The following is an 18,667-nucleotide window of genomic DNA, read 5'->3' as shown; positions in this document are numbered from 1 at the left end:
AATAATAGCAAGTAAAACTTGCCAAGTACACTGCATGTTTCTCAGCACAACCAACTCCAAGAGGCAACCTTCCTTGAAGTTTCAGCCTCAACCCACGGAGGATCTCACGTGGGCTCCATTGGAGATGGCATGACATATATGTATGAAATTCTCAAAGAATAAAAAAATCATATATTTCGATCCAGGTATGGAGGCAGAGGCAGGAGGATCTCTGTAAGATTTAGACCAGATGGTCTACATAGCGAGTTCCAGGCCAGCTCAGGCCACAATGAGACCATGTCTCAAAAAAGAAAAATAAACTACAAGAAATTAAAAGTAAATTGGAAGCTGGCTTCAAATTTAGAAGTACTTTGAGATTTAAGGTAAAACATACAAAAATACATGTTTTAAGCAAGATAATATCAGTAATATTTCCTTGTAATAAAATGTTTTCCCCTCCATCAGCTAAAAGCCTTAACAAAATGGTGACATTACTGTATAACTAGACAAGGAAAATGAATGCTTTGTTGTGGGCTGCTTACAAAACTGGAGAATCAGCAGGCACTTATTAATTTTAGGAATAACATTCAGAAATAACTTTTTCCTTCTACCACAAGGTTAGCTCATGACCTTTTGCACAAATATTAATAAGATCTTAGTTGTAAAGATTCTCTGCAATGAAGAAGGAAAAGTAGATTCCCTTGTAGTGTCACTGGATTTCTGAATGTGAGCCTATTGCTCACATCTGTAATGAGGTTCCTGTTTGTTCTGTAACCAACCCGACAGTTTGTTCTGAGCTGCTAGACAGTGAATGCAAGTACATGTGTGTGTGAGGGAGGTAAGTGTGAGTAGGTGTTCAGGAGAGCTAGAAATGGAGAGAGCGACGGAGATTCTGTTTTGCCTGATGTCTAATAGTCTCCGATCTTGTCCACATGGTAAAGGATTGGAATAGAGGTGTGAAAGGTAGTTGTGGAAGTGTTTCATAGCACCCTTCGTATGAAATAACAGCTGAATAATACAGACACTATCACCAGGCAGTTGGGCTTTGGGTGTAGGCTTGTGAACCCCATTCTTGGCCGTTTATTCTCTCATTCTAAGTACTGTATTCTGCGTACTTAGTACTTTACATTATTCTGTTCTCAAATAGATTGTCCCATTAATTAGTGCACCTTAGTATTGTATGAGCTTGAATTAAAGAATGTCCTACTTTCCTTACATATTTTTTCTTCCCATGTATGTAGGGGCACACAACGGGAAATAGACTGCCTCCTCACTCTTGGGTGCTGAGCCTGTAATTACTCTTTGATAGCTAAAGAAGGAAAATGTGCAAATTAGCAGCTTGTTTGATCTCACTTAATAATAACCAGATTTCATTTTTCAAATAATTTAATTGGTTATATTATATATATTTTTTTAGATTAATTTTTTGATTCATTTCTTTTTATGTGTATAAGTGTTTTCCCTGTATGTAAGTGCACCTTATGCATATAGTGACTGTGGAGGTTAGAAGAGGGTATCAAATCCCCTGGAACTTCAGTGATAGACAGTTGTTAGCTGCCATGTGGGTGTTGGGAACCTAACCCGGGTCCTCTGTAAGAACAACCAGTTCTCTTAACCACTGACCATCTCTCCAGCCCCTATTTTTAGATTATTTGCACAGAGTTTTTAAGCATGTATATGATTATACGATATCTATGCATATGTGCATGCATGCTTACATGGGTGCATGGGCCAGTGTGTACACGTGTGGAGGCCAGAGTTTGGCATCAGAGTCTTCTGTTTTGCTTTCCCCTTTATTACCTCAGGCAGCGCATCTTCCTGAATCCAGAGCTCACGATTGGGATGGTCTAGTCAGCCAGCTTGCCCTAGGGATTCCATCTCTACCCCCTGAGCTCTGGGATTACAGACAACTGCTTCACAGGTCAGCATTTTGTATGTGGTCACTAGGGTTCCAAGTTCCAACCCTTTTACTTACGCAGTAAGTATTTTATCCACAGAGCCCCTTAACACTTAGTTTTAAAGAATCCATAGACAGATAGCCAAACTGCTATCTTTAATATACAGTTTTCATAGGTCAGACTACCGTGACTTTTCGAATTCTGTTTCTGTTCAGTAGTGATGCCCTGTTAGAACTGAGGACACTGGGGCAAGCCACAGAACTGCGCTTGATAGCATGTGCCACAGATGCACGCCCAGCAGTGCTTCCATAGCTGCGCAGCAGACTCAACCAAAATCCCATTTACCACACTGACTAGCTTCTAAGCAACGCCTCTTCCCTGGTTCACAAACAGATTTAAGTCCGTCCTCCGCAGCTCTGAGAGCCCCATACAAACCCTCCTTGCTCTTCCGTTCATGTCAGCTTTTCCTTTTCCCTCTGTCATAGAGTCTCGGGGCTCAGCCAGGTATGGATTTTGAGCAGGACGTCACCAAAAACAACGTTCGCATCTTTAGAAAAAATTATTCTTTGCATGATGCTTTTAAGATTTTATTAAATTAATGGGAGAGCATCCACTACAGAGGATTCAAAAACGGTGTTGAGTCTGTGATCTTCTCATATATTGTTATTCTCATGAAGTTTAGACCTCACCCATCCCCAGTCACACCTTCCCTTCTTCATTATCCCCACACCTGCACTGTATCTTCCCTGAGCAAAACTGTTTAAAGTGAAAAATTATAAATCTGTTATATATATATATTATATCTGTTATATATATTATATATGTGTGGGGGTGTGTGTTTTTCATGTATCATGTTATTGCATACATATACATATGTTATTATACGAGGTCCTTTCACATTATTTACAGTAATCTGTGTGAATTAAGGATTTTTTCAATCTTCATTTTACACATCAGGAAATTAGACTTCAAAGACAACACTACTTTTTTGGGGCTCTGAGCTCATCTGGTAAAACAAGATTTCTCATCTAAATCCAGCTATTTTCTCTTTTATGATTTTTTTAAACTGTTGCGTATTTCAGCTTTCTTCAAGATTAATACCATTAACAAGCATTTTATTATTTATCTTTAGTTTTTATAGTCTAATACAAAATTTCTCTAAAGTTAAAAAATTACAATATATAAAAATACAAGATTATAAACAGAAATATCAAGAAACTATAAAAGAGAATAAAACTATCCCTAAATGCATGAAAAGGCCTTTGTTAAAATGAGAAATGTGTTAACACTGTGACTCTAGATATTTTTAACTACCTTGATTTTTAATTCTTTTTTTTTCTGTCTGAATGTGTGCATGCACATGGTTCATGTGTAAATACAGGCAGCTGCATGCCACTTTGCATGCATGGTGATAACTTTGTGGGTCAAGTACTCTCAACCTTTATGTAATATTTTAAACTACCCAACATGAAAGGGAGTGTCATAATTAGCACAGCTGAAATTATATGGAATTTATGTGAATCTGAAGTTAAACCATAAATAAGATTTGAAAAAAAAAGAATTTATTAAAGAAATAGAAGCGATACATCTGGGAGAAAAGAATGAAAGTGGGATTGTTGGAGGAAGGCAGAGCACACGTGTGCTTTGAAAATCTGATCTGGTAATAGACTACTTTCTATAAAATGCATGTAATCCTTTGACCTGCTTACAGTAATGACATAAGAAGGCCAGTGTGTAGACTAAGGTTCACCTGGGGAGAGTTTTGGGTTGAGGCAGGAATAGCTCTGAACTGCATGATCAGTCAAAGACGAGGAAACAAGAGGAGAGATTTTGAGTGACATCCTCGGCAGAAGGGAAGAAGGGCTCAACACTAAACTTGAGGGCAGCTACTTAATCTAGATATGAAGATGTGAAGGCATCTGTCAAACACACCATCGTATCTCTTTAGCTTAATTGAGTGCTGTTTAGTGATTAAAGGAACAGAACCTGAAAAAAAAAAGAAAAAACAAAAGAAGGGCAGTGTGTTTATTTGAAACAACTTTACATTTACTGTAAATTTTCATGAAATACTGTCCAAGAATTGTTTGTGGAGTCAGGCATGGTGGTGCATGCCTTTAATCTCAGCACTTGGGTGGTGATCTCTGAGAGAGCAAAGCCAGCCTGATCTACACAGTAAGTTTCAGGTCAACTGGTACTACAGGGAGACCTTGTCTCAGAAAAAATTCTCAGCCTCATCACAATGGTAGATACTTTAAAAATTCAAACCTTTGTGTTGTTTCTGTGTACTCTAGTATCTATGAAAAATAAAACTTTTAATTATTACTTTACATATGTTTAATGCAACATATGAGAGACAGTTGAATTCAAACTAGAGTGATTGTAGTAGTGATTTTCCCAAACATGCTTTATTAACTGTAAGAAACTAAATAAGAAGTTGTCCTTGGGCTGTACATCAGCAGAATGGCTATTAGGAAAGACATTTCTCATGGTCATTAACCGCAGTGTGTGAGACAGTTCATAATAATCTCTGAAATAGTGTTAGTTTGGGTTAACAGAGTCAGACAAAAACCCACCTGTAATTTCCAATGAAACTATTCACAGATGTCAGAGCTATTGCTTTCTCAGTGTGTAACTAATTATATAAATGGTGCACAATCTTAGCTTCTAGAGTAGTTAATAGTAGCTGTACATTCTCCCTTTGACCATACACAGCATAGAATCTTTAAGGCTCTCTGCTTAGGTTCCCAGTCTTCTGCTCACCTGGAGGAAAGAGAAGTGCCAAGGGTCAGGACGGTCCAAGCTCATCTCTACCGGAGTGCAGTTCATTTGGGGCAGAAGAGAAGCAAGCAAGCTGGAAAGAGCAAGACGATTCCCTCTGAAGGGACATCAAGTGGTTTATCAACTCTAACAAGTGAACGCACTGTTTCATTTATTTCACAAGTGAGATTAGTTTTCAAGCCTAACAAAGCAAAGGTTCTGTTATACAAATACAGACATATTTTATGTTTAAATTTTCTTCAGTGGGCACAATCATCTCCAAAATTCCACAATAGCGGTTTTTAATATATTAAAAGTGCTATTTTATCAAAATGTTTAAGACTATATACATTTCTCATAATATATTACTTTTTATCTTATTTCAATGTCACTGTATCCTTTTAGTTCTAATTTTCCCCTCATTGTATGATCAGCATTTTAAAATTGATGCACGTTTGGGGCTGGAGAGATGGCTCAGCAGTTAAGAGTACTAACCGCGCTTGTAGAGGACCTGGGTTCAATTTCCAGCACCCACCAAACCTTCCTTAACTCCAGTCCCAGGGGAATCTGAAGCCCTCTTCTGACCTCAGTCTGACCTCAGCGGCATTGCACGACATGGATGCACTCACATGCAGGCAATATACGCTCATACACATAAAATAAAAATAATGAATAAAATATTTTTTTAAAAAATAAAATTGATGTACTTTTAAGAATTATTTGAGGAATGATGACTCTGTTGACAGAGTTGACAGTTTATTCCGGCAACAGTTAAACACTAAGACAACACATCCCATTATGCTGAGCAAAGAGAAACTGTCATCATTTTGTTCCAAAGTGAGATTTAATTTGCAGTATTGCCTTGAATGCTTATTTCTCCTCACCTTTTGGAGAATATTATTTTGATCAGGGTAAGACCCTCAGTGTATAGTTTAAGCAGTTTCCAGCTTTCCTCATTGTGGAGCAGGTACAGAGCCACGGGGTGATGCACTCAGCTTCAGCGGTTAAAATAGCTCAGCACTGATCCCCGTTGTGTCAAATGCCACTGCAGTGAGGAATGCAGCCAGGACTTATGATTGCGAGCAACATATGATTTTGATTACATATTGGCTCAGTAGGTAGTGATTTCAGTGCTTGCTGCGTTAAGATTAATTGAATATCCACTGGTAGCAAGGCAGTTCATGAAAACAATAGGGGTCATGTACGTGTTCTTTCAGTTCTGCTTCAGCACATTGTTAAATAACCTTCAAGGCTGAAGCAGAATCTCCCTCCAAACATTTTCTTTGTCTTATTTGCTTCAAATGTCGACAGGCCCAGCATCTTATTGAGGGTTACATCCCTGTGTATGGTGGCTAAATGGCCTTAAAACCTCTTATGGCCATTCCCTTTGATAACTCTCAGACTTCTAATTTCTCAAAAGCTTTCTAAACTGCAATCCACCCCCGACCCCCATTTCTTTTTAACTAACTAGCTTGTATGGAACTGACTGGGCCTAAAGATGTCATTTATATGCCTGTTGACCCAAAGGAAACGCAGTTTCAGAATGCAAAGGAAAAACAAATGGTAATTAAAGCAATCAGCATCAATACCAGAACTTTATAGAGCAGAGCTCATGCAATAAACACAGGGGTATGATTCTTTCAGAGAGAGGTAGGCAATGGCAAATTACTACAGTTTTACTGGGAAAATAAGAAAATATGTTCTTAGACATTTTAGGGGTTAGAGAGATGGCTCAGGGTTAAGAGCAATGGCTGCTCTTGCAAAGGACTTGGGTTCGGTTCCCAGCACCCTCGTGGTTGCTAACAACTGTTTGTAACTCCATTTCCAGGGCATCCAACACCCTCTTCTGACCTCCATGAGCATTGCAAGACTCACATGGCTGTATTTACATATATGCAAGCAATACACATTAAAAAGTACACATAAAATAAAATAATAAAATATTTTACAAAGAAATTCTATATTAATTGGGTTTATATTTCATATGTAAAAATAGTCAAGGATGTTTAATATAACCCAATGTTGACTGAATATGGAATATGCAGTTTTCTTTTAATATGGTGTATGGTTCCTGCTTTAAACTTACACAAAGCTCTCCCTAAGGCCTAATTGCATATGAAATTAAAATTAAAGGACTATTAATCAAATATCATCACTCTAAATCTGCATAATATGATTTTTTATCTCTTTTTTACCGTGACACATTCCTTGTGACACATTTAGCTGTGAGCTAGCAAATATTATGATTGATATACTTTGCCACTGAGAGTAATGTATAAAAGGAAATGAAATGGTACCAAGGAAGGCTAAAATGTAGACTTGTTTTTGATAAAGTCTTACTTGAGACCCCAAACCAAGAACTTCTTTAGTCTAGTCAACAGGTCAACTTACTGCTTGTTTCAAGGAATTAAGATTGCAGTGAAATAAAATCACCTGTATACTGTGGAATGTGAGAATTAGGATGGTACATAATCTTGAAATAGACTGTGAGAAAAATACTTCTTGAGAAAGGGCATTTTGAACAACCAAAATTTATAAAGCAGAAAGCCATATGGGCATCTGAGGGAAAGTTTTCCAAAAACACAAAACAGGATAGCAAGTGCAAAGACTCTGAAGTGGGATATGTATGTCAGAAAACAGTACGTAGACCAATGCTACTAAAACCAGGGGAAATGAGAAACAGAGAATGATGACTTCAATTTAGTTTTGCCCAAATCTGTATTACTTGTTTGTGAACACCAGAATGAAGCATCGTTCTATTCATACACATTTTCTGAAATGAGGTTCATATTTCCTCATGAAAATTTAGGAGAGAAGATGACATCCAGTCTCTGTGTGAATACGTGTGTGTGTGTGTGTGTGTGTGTGTGTGTGCATGCATGTGTGTGTATACCTGTGTGTGTGTGTGTGTGTTTGAGAGAGAGAGAGAGAGAGAGAGAGAGAGAGAGAGAGAGGAGCAGGAGGAGAAGCAGGAGGGAGCATGTTATCTGTTGGACATCAATGTCCATTCTCACTGGCAAACAGCAAACTGAGATTATTTGAATCTGTGGCTGAAAGAGGCACATTTCTCCCATTATTAGCATTTAATTTCCTTTTCTCAGTTCTGCTGAGTCCACTTTTTCAAATCTGGCTCTCAGTAAAATATCAGTAAACCAATTAATCCATTTCCTTAATGAGAACTCTCTAAAACAAGAATGGATAACTGCGTAGACTTATACTGAACCCATCAATCTTTCATTTGGAGGCGAGAATGCCAATTATCTAAGCAATCTGCTTCATTACTGCCGTATTGGACACTTGCTAAACAAGCCTGCAGCACTATTCAGTTGCACTGGAAAAGTGAGGCACTTGGGGCTGAAATTTGTTGACAGCCTATTACATGCTAGGCTAGGTTAGAAATATACGCATGCCCCCTCATTCTGTGTTCTTCACGGGCCTCTGAGGAATGGGTACTTAGTTTACATTGTAGAAAACTGAGTTTTGAAAGTTGCCAAGTTAGTGAATGATGGAGCCATCAAATGACTCCCCAAAAGATGAAGATTACCATGTGGTGTCATGAGATCTTTAATGGTTGGGCTTCTTTCCAATGTCAGAGTACTGCACAAACATGAAAAAGAAAAAGAATGGATATTTGGACCAGGAAAGGAGTCAGCGTACAGTAAATGAGCCAGTTCCTCGCCTCTCATCTTCTCATTTGTTTGATCCTTCAAATTATAATCTCACGTCCACTTAATGCCACTAAAAAGAATGGCAGTCTTGTCAGCATATTATCACAATCATCCCTAAATATCTATCAAGTGATCATCCTGAATCCAATATGATAGAAATGAAGTAGAGAGGGACAGATCAAAGAGAAAAAATCAACCTGTAGTTTTAGTGCCTGCTGAAATCTCCTGCAAGAATTATCAAATTGTTCAGTCAAATTTTATACAAAGTCTTTAATTTTCTAAGCTTTAGCTTCTATAACTTCCTTGAAAATACCTTTTAATAATTTATTCACTTTTTGAGACAATAATATTATCATTTGATTTTTTCTACTTAAATGACCACCTATTTCACTGGTAAACATTCCATATTATGCTGTTCTTTTCCTGTATATTATACCTCCTCAATTGAAGATAAAAGAATATTTACCAATTTTCTTCTTAAATAGGCTCAGTACAGAACTGGGGAAATAGGCCAGAGCCCCAACCTTAGCTGAGGACCTATTGGCAGCCAATGACTACGGGGAGAGAGAGGTGGTTTTCTTTTATGGGAGAGACACTAAATAGGTTGATTAGGCTTCTGTGAAGGAACTCACACTGAGGGATATTTGGGGTTAGAAACTTAGCTCGATAGCCCTTAACAACCACGACATAATGCATGAAATCCAGTGGGGTGCTATGGAAGGTGCAGATAGGGGAGGGAGTCTAATTATGATTAAGATGTATTGTATGAAATTCTCAAAAAATCGTTTTAAAAAATAGGCTAAGCTATAGTAGCTCTTCAGATGGTAGAGATTTTTTTTTTATTCTGCCTTTTACTTTTAAGTCAGCAGGCTTTAATTACCCACCCCTGAAATAATTGATAAGTGCTGTGAGGCCTTTTAATTAAAAAGTTTAACTGAAGCCTACTTATAGGAAATATGATCCATTTGTCTCACGATGCTCAATGTCACATATTGACATAAATAAAGTCTATACATTATTAGTTTTCCTTGCCTTTGTGAATTAGCCATATGTACTTGAGTAATTAATGTAGCAATAAATTCAAGTCTAGAATCTCTTTCCTTCATCAGATTATGTCTGCCTATAGATATATATTAATGTATAGACATTTATTCAATATCTATCCCACAGAACTGTTAAATATACAAATGTTACCATCTTAGCTGCCCTGCTCAGCAGTGTCTGTCTCGGAAGAGATTTTTTCCATCTCTCTCTCTCTCTCTCTCTCTCTCTCTCTCTCTCTCTCTCATACACACACACACACACACACACACACACACACACACACACACACAAAGACTGTTATAGCTGCAGTGATGACCAGTCACCACAGTCATGAGCTCATATTTTTTGTTGTTGAGTTTCTGTAGTCATTTTATTTTTAATTTTTGAGACAAAGTCTCCTACAGTGTGGGTTGCTTCTAACTTGCTACATAGCTGAGGATGACTTTGAACCCTTCACCTCCTGAGTGCTGGGATTATAGGCCTGGGTTGCCATTCCCTGCTTACTGTTTGCTTTTCTGAGAACAGATCTTGCTGTGTGTGACCCTGTGGTTTAGAGCTTCCTATGTATCCCTGCCTAGCCTTGAATTTATGATCCTTCCATCTCTGCCTCCTGAGTGCTAGGATTACAGACAAGTACCACCACTCCTTACTTGTGATCATTTTTAAATGCAGAGATATCTTCATACTCGGTCTCTGGAGGAAGAATCAAGTGGTTAATACTCTATAGATTAGAATACATTCGTATAAGAGTCTGTGATAATAAAATTAACTGTAAGTTGTAGAGAACGTGTGAAATGTTGGTGTCTGCCTTACCTGCTTTACAGTAACAGCTTTTTACCACTATCCTCATTTTATGAGCGGGGAAACTGAAATACAGAAGGGTGAATTGACTGCCCAAGTTCACACAGGGCTAAGTAGAACTGAGATTTGAACTCAAGCTACCTAATTCCAGCTTGCAATGATTCCACCACACTAGAGGGTGTTCATTGGTTCTGAGCACTTAGGAAAGGCAGCCACCACTTCTGCCTATTCTATTACATATCTGGCAAATGTTCCTTCTATCTAAATGTATTGCTGAACATGTCAAAGTATTCAATTCAGATGGAAATATGCGTTCAAATTGAAGTTTACCCAAGATCTATATAGTAGCTCAAAGAACATAGGAAAAAAAAGCCTGAACTGGTGTACACACCTGTGGAAGCTGATACAGGAGAAGAGTTCAAGGCCAGCCTGAGCTATGTATTGAAACCCTGTTTCAGACACACAAACAAACAAAGTCAAAATGAAGAATAATAAAAGAATGTGGATTTAACTCACTGGTAGAGTGCTTGCCTAAATATGGAAAGAAATCCATCATTTTCAACTTAACTGATTAAATCAAGTCAGGTAATGATTCTCACAAGCTTAAGTTTCTATCACTCTCCGTAGTTCTGTACTTGAACTGTTTTAGCTAGTTTCACTGACTTCTAAGAGTACTGTAAGGGTTAATTTTATATACCACGGGGTGCCCAGATATTTGTGCAAGCACACTCAGAGGTGTTTCTATAGAAGGTGCTTGAATGAGATGAGCATTCAACAGTAGACTGCATCAAGCAGATTGCCCTCCCCGTCTGGGAGAGCTTCATCAGCATCCTGAAGGCATGAATAAAGTGAACCAAATTCTGTGCTTCCTTCGATTTGGAACACCAGCTTCTGCCCCTGCACCTGAACAGAAGCTTTGGCTCTTGCTGTCCCTGTAATCTGCCAGCCTTTGGACTAGAACTGTGCCACCAGCTCTCCTGGTCCTCAGGATTTGGAACAGAACAGAAACCACAGTCCTGGTTTCTATTTTTACTGCCCATGGTAACAGCTCCCTACTATTATCTTAATTTTACAAATGAGGAAATGAAAGCTCTTTGAGCTTCCCACTTGCCAACTGAAGATTTGGATTTTAAATGGTTGCTATACTTGCATGAGCCAGTTCCTTATAATTAATCACCACTCCTTATGGGTTCTATGTCTTTGGTAAACTTTGACTAACGTGTTAATCTAATTTTAGATCTCTTATTGTGCTCTTCTTCATAATTGCTCAGTGTTACAAATCAAGAAGATGAAGATACATTTGAATTCTAGATGAATCACATCTCCTTACAGTTGCAGTTGAATCTATAACCAAATGTTGAGCCTATCACATGGATAGAGAAGGATGGAGTGCTAGGCATGGAATGAGAGTCATGCAGAGCCAGACAAGGTCAAAGGAGAGAAGCAGAGAGGAGGCCCATTGGCAAAATAATGACGAACCGTAACAGCTTTCAGCTGCTGCCATGCCATCCAGACTGAAGAAAGTCTGGAAACATCAGTGCTACAGGAGACACAACCTTGGACCCATACACGGCAAGCGCCAGAAGCAGCCAGGAGGCTGGGGTGATTTTGGCAGCACGGATCGCCATAGATATCACTCAGGTTACTTAGGGAGGTTGCTATGAGACTTTATCACTTAAAAGAGGGATCCAAGCGTCTGTGCAGATGTCATCCTGAATGACTGTGGGAGAAGGTCAGTGAACAGACTTGGGCAAGTGCAGCTGAAAAGTGGCCCCAGACTGGGGTCATTTCCATTGCTGATGTGGTGCATGTGACCAGGTTACTACAGAACTCCCTAAGCACACACTATCGTAAAGGCCAAATTCTTCAGCAGAAGAGCTGAGATTAAAGATACTGGGAGTTGCCTGTGTCGTACCAGCTCGAAGCCACACAGGGTAGTTCATTAAATGTTAATCCATCAGAAGGGACAGCTGCTGACCCAGGCTGCTTTGTTTACTTACTAGAATGTACACCTGAGCGTTTAATGGATGCCTGGGTTGTAATCTTACCGAAAACCCATGTTCCAAATAAATTCATGAGATAAGGAAATGTCTGTGACATACTTTGTAAAAGCAGGCCTCAAAGTTCATCATATTGGTCAAATTTAAATGGTCAGTGCAAGTACATGTTCTAACCCCTACTGGGTAGCCAGCTCAAGAGCAGTAGGCCTCTGCGACTGAAGCCAGGGAAAGCATGCCCTGCCTGGTGGCACATAGTAGCCTCTGCTTATACTAGAAGGTGCAGGGCTTAGCAAGCTATCCAAAGTGCCATAATAAATAGTATCAGAATATTTTCAGCTAATCACAGTCCAGCCTCAATAAAGAAGACTTCCACTCTTTAAAACTATTCTCTTTGAGTCCCTTACCCTTTTGACAAGTAGCTGTAAAAGTATTATTGAAACAATGTATTTATATGTGTGTATATATGAACATATTTGTGGTTATAAGATTTCTCTGTTCCACTATGAGCTTACAGTTTAGATTTTTCTAAGGTCTTTTTTAGTTTCACATTGTTTTAAACATTTATACATGATTACACATTTCAATAACCCACAGCATCAGAAAATGAAAGACTATAATTTTGCCAGACACAATTAATATATTAGATGTCATCAGTAAATATTTTTCCTTTACTGAGATGTCATACATCTTTCTAACATTTTTCTGAAAGAAGGTGCAAGACCACCTACCCTTTTGGGAAAATATGTGCATGTAATCAAGAGACAGAGCACAGAGCTGTTCTTAAATAGAATTAAATCTACTACTCAACTGTAGATCAAAAGCAAAACAAACAAAATAGAGTCTCTGGATGAGTAAAACAATAGAAAGCTAAAAACATGTGATAGTAATAAAATGGATCTGGTAAACGGGCTGACATAGGTGTATCTGGCTTTCCTGTCATTTTGCAGTAGATCTTAAAGGGATTGTTAGATACGCTAAACATGTGGAAAATAGATACTAAAAATATTCTTGCCCCCCCCACCCCATTCACAGTATGAATTAGTTACACTTCAATCCCTGCTCCATTTCAAATGCAAGTGAAGTTTTAGGAAACCAGTCTCGAAAAATTGAAATAATGAATATGAAAGTTACCAAAATCAACAGCTCATTGTGTAGATAGGGATAACTATGGGGGAATACTTGGAGAAACTAAGGAAAGCAATATTTAGAGTTTTATTTATGTTGGAGTGACAGGAAGTATATTCAACAGCCTGAGGAAAATCAGTAAAGAAAATACCCACTAAGAGTAAAGATTTTGCATAACAACAAACCAGCGTGTGGACAAAACATACTGAAGGGGTTGACAGTTTTACATGGCTGTACTTTTGGTATCTTCTCCTCAACACAAAAGTGTTGCTGTATCTGTGTCTAATAAAGGGAGTGCCCCCCAAGACTGTGGTTCTCACCGTTGTGTTCCATCCTCTTCATAAGCATATCATCATGTGTATTTTAAATATGATTTAGCATCTTTAATACTCTAGTCATGACTGTCAGAGAGAGTGGTGAGCCAGGTAGCACAAGGCTCTATAGGAACAGGAACAGCTACCTGCAAAATAAGAACAGAGGGAGCATTACACACAGACCTGGAAAGTAAGTATGTAATGGAAAAGTGAGGCTTCTGCCTCACAATCTAGTGCCAGACCAAAACCAGTTTGTAGTCAGAACACATCATGAGAGTGATGAGAAGCTAACAAACTGACAGTGATCTGACCCTGGTAACGTAATGAACTCCATGAGACACAGATCAGCCAAGTTCCCTTGTAATTGTTGCTGGCTTGCTCTGGGTGATTAGAATCTTTTCATCCATTCAAATTACTTTTCTGAAAACAAACAAACAAACAAACAAACAAACAAACAAAGCTGGTAAGCTAGGCATGGTGGTACACGCCTTTAACCCTAGCATTCAGGAGGCAGAGTCAGGTAGAGCTCTGTGAGTTTGAGGCATACTGGTCTACTTAAGGAGTTCTAGGCCACCACATCATGAGACCCTATCTCAAAAACAGAACAAAACAGAACAAAAACCTGGTGACTGAAAGTGCGATTCTTTCCAACAACTCTTAGTATTTTGAACAGTGTTTAAGCATAGATGATATCAACAAAGTGGTGAGTATGTGAAACCAAGAGGCAAGCACAGAGCCATACACACTTGAGATGGGATGTCTTACTACTACAAGTGGTAAAAATGCATATTAGTATTAACTGTGATGGAACTTGTAGACTGGGTCATTAGTGGACTAAGGGTATGTTGCATCTCTTTAAACGGCTTTGTATTAAAACCAAAACATTGTGGTCCTATCTATTATTTGGCTCAAATGGATCTTTCAATATCTTTTGGCCCCAAAGTTAATGAGATGAATGGGTAGCTGACTAGTCAATGTGAGATGCTAAGAGGCTACAAAGGGGAAGAGACAAGAGGAAGGAGTAAAGGGAAATGCACATGGTAATCACTGACTGGAAACTGTTGATCCCTTCGATTGGGAGTAAAGGTAATTATGAGACCCCATCACATACATCCCTCGTGGATTTTAGAAGGCAGCAGCAACCTTTGCTTTAGGCTTATGAAGAGATTTTTTTAGAGTCCGTTGTGTCAGAATAAGGCAATCAGGGCTGGGATGTGGCTTACCATATTTAAGGCCCAAATTCAATCTCTAGCACTGAAAGAAAGATATCAAAGATTAGTAGGCCTTCCTGATTCATGTAGCAAGTCATAACCTGTAACTATACACCATTAAAATAACTCATAAATAGGGGCTGGAGAGATGGCTCAGGGGTTAAGAACACTGACTGTTCTTGCAGAAGACCTGTGTTCGAATCCCAGCACCCACATGGCAGCTATCAAAATACTTTCTCAAAGAATTGCTCAGTGGTTAAAGAACACTGAATGTTCTTGCAGAAGACCCAGGTTCAAATTTCAGCACCCACATAGCAGTTAACAACGGTCATAACTCCAGTCCCAGGTGATCCCACAGCCTCTTCTGACCTCCGCAGGCATTGCATGACACGGGTGCACTTATCTACAGGCAATACACCCATACACATAAAATAAAAATAATAAATTTTTTTAAATTCATAAATAAGTAAATCAGAGGTTCCCTGTGCAGCTCCTAAGAGGTACTGTTGCGACTGGACTGAAATTCTGATGCCATTTTAAAGGCATCTTTCTAGGGGAACTTTTGAACTTCCTGTATTCTCACTGGGGCTGTAATTTTCATTATACACTTACTTCATGGGCTGTACTCAGCCGCCCTTTCACATCAACTCCATGCGAATCCCTTGCTCACACATCAGTGTGGTCTATTCTCAGGATTCCTTTAAAGTTGCTTGCCATAGCCTCTTCATCTGGAGTCTCAGGCCCCTTTTCTTTGTTGACCTTTCCTGTTTTGCCATTGCATTTATCCCTTTCTGGAATATCCATGATCGTATTTATTGTCTGTCCCCAGCCCACTTCAGCCAGGAATGTAACTACCCTGAGGACAGGGTCTTTGTTTGCTTTAATTGTATAAAATTCTAAAGTTGAAGGAAACAGATAATCTAGATTAATATGCTAAAATTAATGCACATACTACAAGTCTAAAAGCAGAGCAATGAAAAAATTGTAAGAAAAGTTCTTAAGAGTCAATCAGGAAAACAGCTGTGTCAGAAAATTGCTTTGTGGATGTAAATTGCAATGCAAATCTTTCCATGGGCTGTTAATTCTCTGAAAAATATACTTGGCTCATTAGCGAGCCATTGGGACTGCTCATTAGTTGGCTGGAGAGAAATACACCATTAACACCTTAACCCAAGCCCTATCTATTTCTGGAGAAGGTATTTATTTCAATTTTTGAAAATCTTACGATTTTTAAAAATAGGGGAGGAAAAAGAAATATTCCTTGAATTCACCACAGACATTATCCAATTTATCATCAAGTGCTATTGGAAACCTGATTTGTATGTAATGCCGTAATTGATAGAACCTATCATCTTATCTCCAAGTAATTACTTTAGGGAGGTCCCTAGAGAGTCTATGAATTATGAACAAACCCTTTCCCCACATTCATATTACATTTAATTACCAGGAATAAAAAGAAATCTGACACCATGTATATCAGCCACGATTACATGAGTGGCAAGTAGCTCTTGGGGAAATCAGTCCATAAATTCCATTCATGTAACGATGTAACTGATGATGCTGTGTTCCGTGCTGGTCATTGAGACCTTGCATGCATTGTGAGTATATCTTCCATTCATCCCCATATTTTATAAAAATTATACTATGCAAAACACTTTGGTTTCGGTCCTTCAAGTACTCTGAACCACACTTAGTCTACACCTGTCTCTCCTTACCTCCGGCAATAATAACAAGGCCTGAGTTGTGAAAACTTTACTCTCCTTAGTCCATATTCTGGAAAATCGTATGCCAAGCTAGAAGTTGATACTTACTACCGCCCTCGCTACCAAAGATTCAGTATTTTCAATACTGGCTGGTGAAATCTTTTAAAAATATTTTATTTGTTAGTTTTTATTTTTTATGTGTACGAGTATATTGCTTGCATTTAGGTAAGTGCACCAGTGTCGTGCAATGATGGCAGAGGACAGAAGAGGCTGTTGGATCCCCTGGAACTGGAGTTACAGACAGTTGTTAGCTGCCATGTGGGTACTGGGATTCAAACCCGGGTCTTCTGCAAGAACAACAAGTGTTCTTAACCACTGCGCCGGCTCTCCAGCCCATGGCCGATGAAATCTTAATCTATTGTTGAGATGTCCATTCTTTCAATATTTAGAATTTATTTTCATTTTTTTAAAAATTTTATTTAATATTTTTATTTTTTTATGTGTATGAGTGTTATGCCTGCATGTAGGTAGTGCACCGGTGTCGTGCAATGCCCACGGAGGACAGAAGAGACTGTCAGATCCCCTGGAACTGGAGTTACAAACAAATGTTAGCTGTTATGTGGGTGCTGGGAATCAAGCCTGGGTCTTCTGCAAGAACAGTCAGTGTTCTTAACCGCTGAACCGTCTCTCCAGCCCCTTTTTTTAAATTTTACTGGCTTGATAAGAAACATTTTGCTTCCCAAATGAGTTTTCCAAGAGTCACTGTCCCCCATCAAAATTTCTCTACCTGTTCTGATGTAAATTAAATGTTTTTGGTAAACTTTACATGGAATAAAATGCTCTGAATTGGGATCTGTGACAAGAAAACTTGATAGAAATAGCCATTAACTTGAGCAAAAGCAAATTCATCCCCTAGCTTCCCTCCTGACCACTTGCCTCGTCAATAAACCAAAGGGTAGAGTCAATCATCTGTAGACAATTAATTTCTTTATTTTTCCTATGAAATGAGTTTGTTTAAACTTCTTTCCCTTGAACATGATTTTCCTGTTTAATTATTTCTCCAAATAAAGAATGTAACTAAAATTATTACTATTCTGTCTTTTAAATATTTCAGTGGAATGGACTTTCCTCTTCCCTTTTCCAACTGGAAAATACTGGCTCATGTTCTGAACTGCTGAGCCATCTCTCCAGCCCTGATGTCTGCCATCTTTGGGGACAGAGTGATGTATATGAAATCCTCTCACATGAAAATCTTACTTAATCTCCCTATTTACTTAATTTATGTAATAATTATATGATATGAATTCATGAACGCTTAAAAATATCTGGTTTATTTTGTTGCTCAATTTTTCCATCTTTGGCCACTAGAAGTTGTTTTTGTGAGTTCCTTTGTCCTTTCAGTTTACACCATCATTTTGGAAGTATTTTAAATATTTACTTTCTGGTATTGTGGTTGCAGTTACATCTCATTCAGTACATGACCCTGTCATGGTACCAACCATTCCACAAAGAGGCCTAGTACACTTATAAGAAAATGGTATTAGAATTCAAAATCTGGAGCTAAGGGTACTCCCAACTTCTATGCCCTCTCCACTGACAAAGCTGAGAAAGATATATGTCTTTCCCGCAGTTTGGACTGAAGTCATTCTTCAGCTCACTAGGATCCCTAAAGTTTCTAGTTCAGAATGAAAAACATTTCCTTCTGATTTGAATTCTGCCAAGTGTGGAAGTCTGGAAGATGATGAAGAACCACAAATTCTGGAAATTAAATATGGGGGGGTCTCATCCTCAAGGACCCTGTCCTTCATTCATCAGAAGATGGCGACAGCATTGTAAGCAAAGCCAGTTTTCAAAGTGCAATGACCCACTCTCTCTTGTTATGTGTCCCTATGACAGGGATACTTTCTGGGAGATGTGGGGAGAAGTGACCCCATCTTTGTGTGAATGTCACTATCACTGAATCTACAAGGCCACTAGGTGTTTATACTTTCATGGATCTTATATGCATTAATCCATCATTGTCCAACACATCATTCAACATGCCTTGGTGAGTAGCTGTATATACATACATATATGAATAAGCATATAAGTATATGTAGGTGGATAGAAGATAGATGATAGATAGATAGATAGATAGATGATAGATGATAGATAGATAGATGATAGA

The 18,667-nt window shown here is 38.6% G+C and overlaps 1 protein-coding gene across 1 annotated transcript in view; it reads left to right on the top strand.

Annotated features, from left to right (window-relative positions):
* Positions 1 to 18,667, top strand: part of Bank1 (B cell scaffold protein with ankyrin repeats 1) — a 281,067-nt gene that overhangs the window by 93,047 nt on the left and 169,353 nt on the right. The window contains exons 9-10 of the mRNA XM_017796375.2: positions 7,559 to 7,590; positions 9,826 to 9,851. Of these exons, the coding sequence (XP_017651864.1) occupies positions 7,559 to 7,590; positions 9,826 to 9,851 (58 nt within the window). The remainder of the gene's footprint in view (positions 1 to 7,558; positions 7,591 to 9,825; positions 9,852 to 18,667) is intronic.

This window comes from Nannospalax galili, unplaced genomic scaffold (assembly GCF_000622305.1).
Source record: "Nannospalax galili isolate Female #2095 unplaced genomic scaffold, S.galili_v1.0 scaffold189, whole genome shotgun sequence".
NCBI lineage: Eukaryota > Metazoa > Chordata > Mammalia > Rodentia > Spalacidae > Nannospalax > Nannospalax galili.
This window is presented reverse-complemented; position numbering and strand designations above follow the sequence as displayed.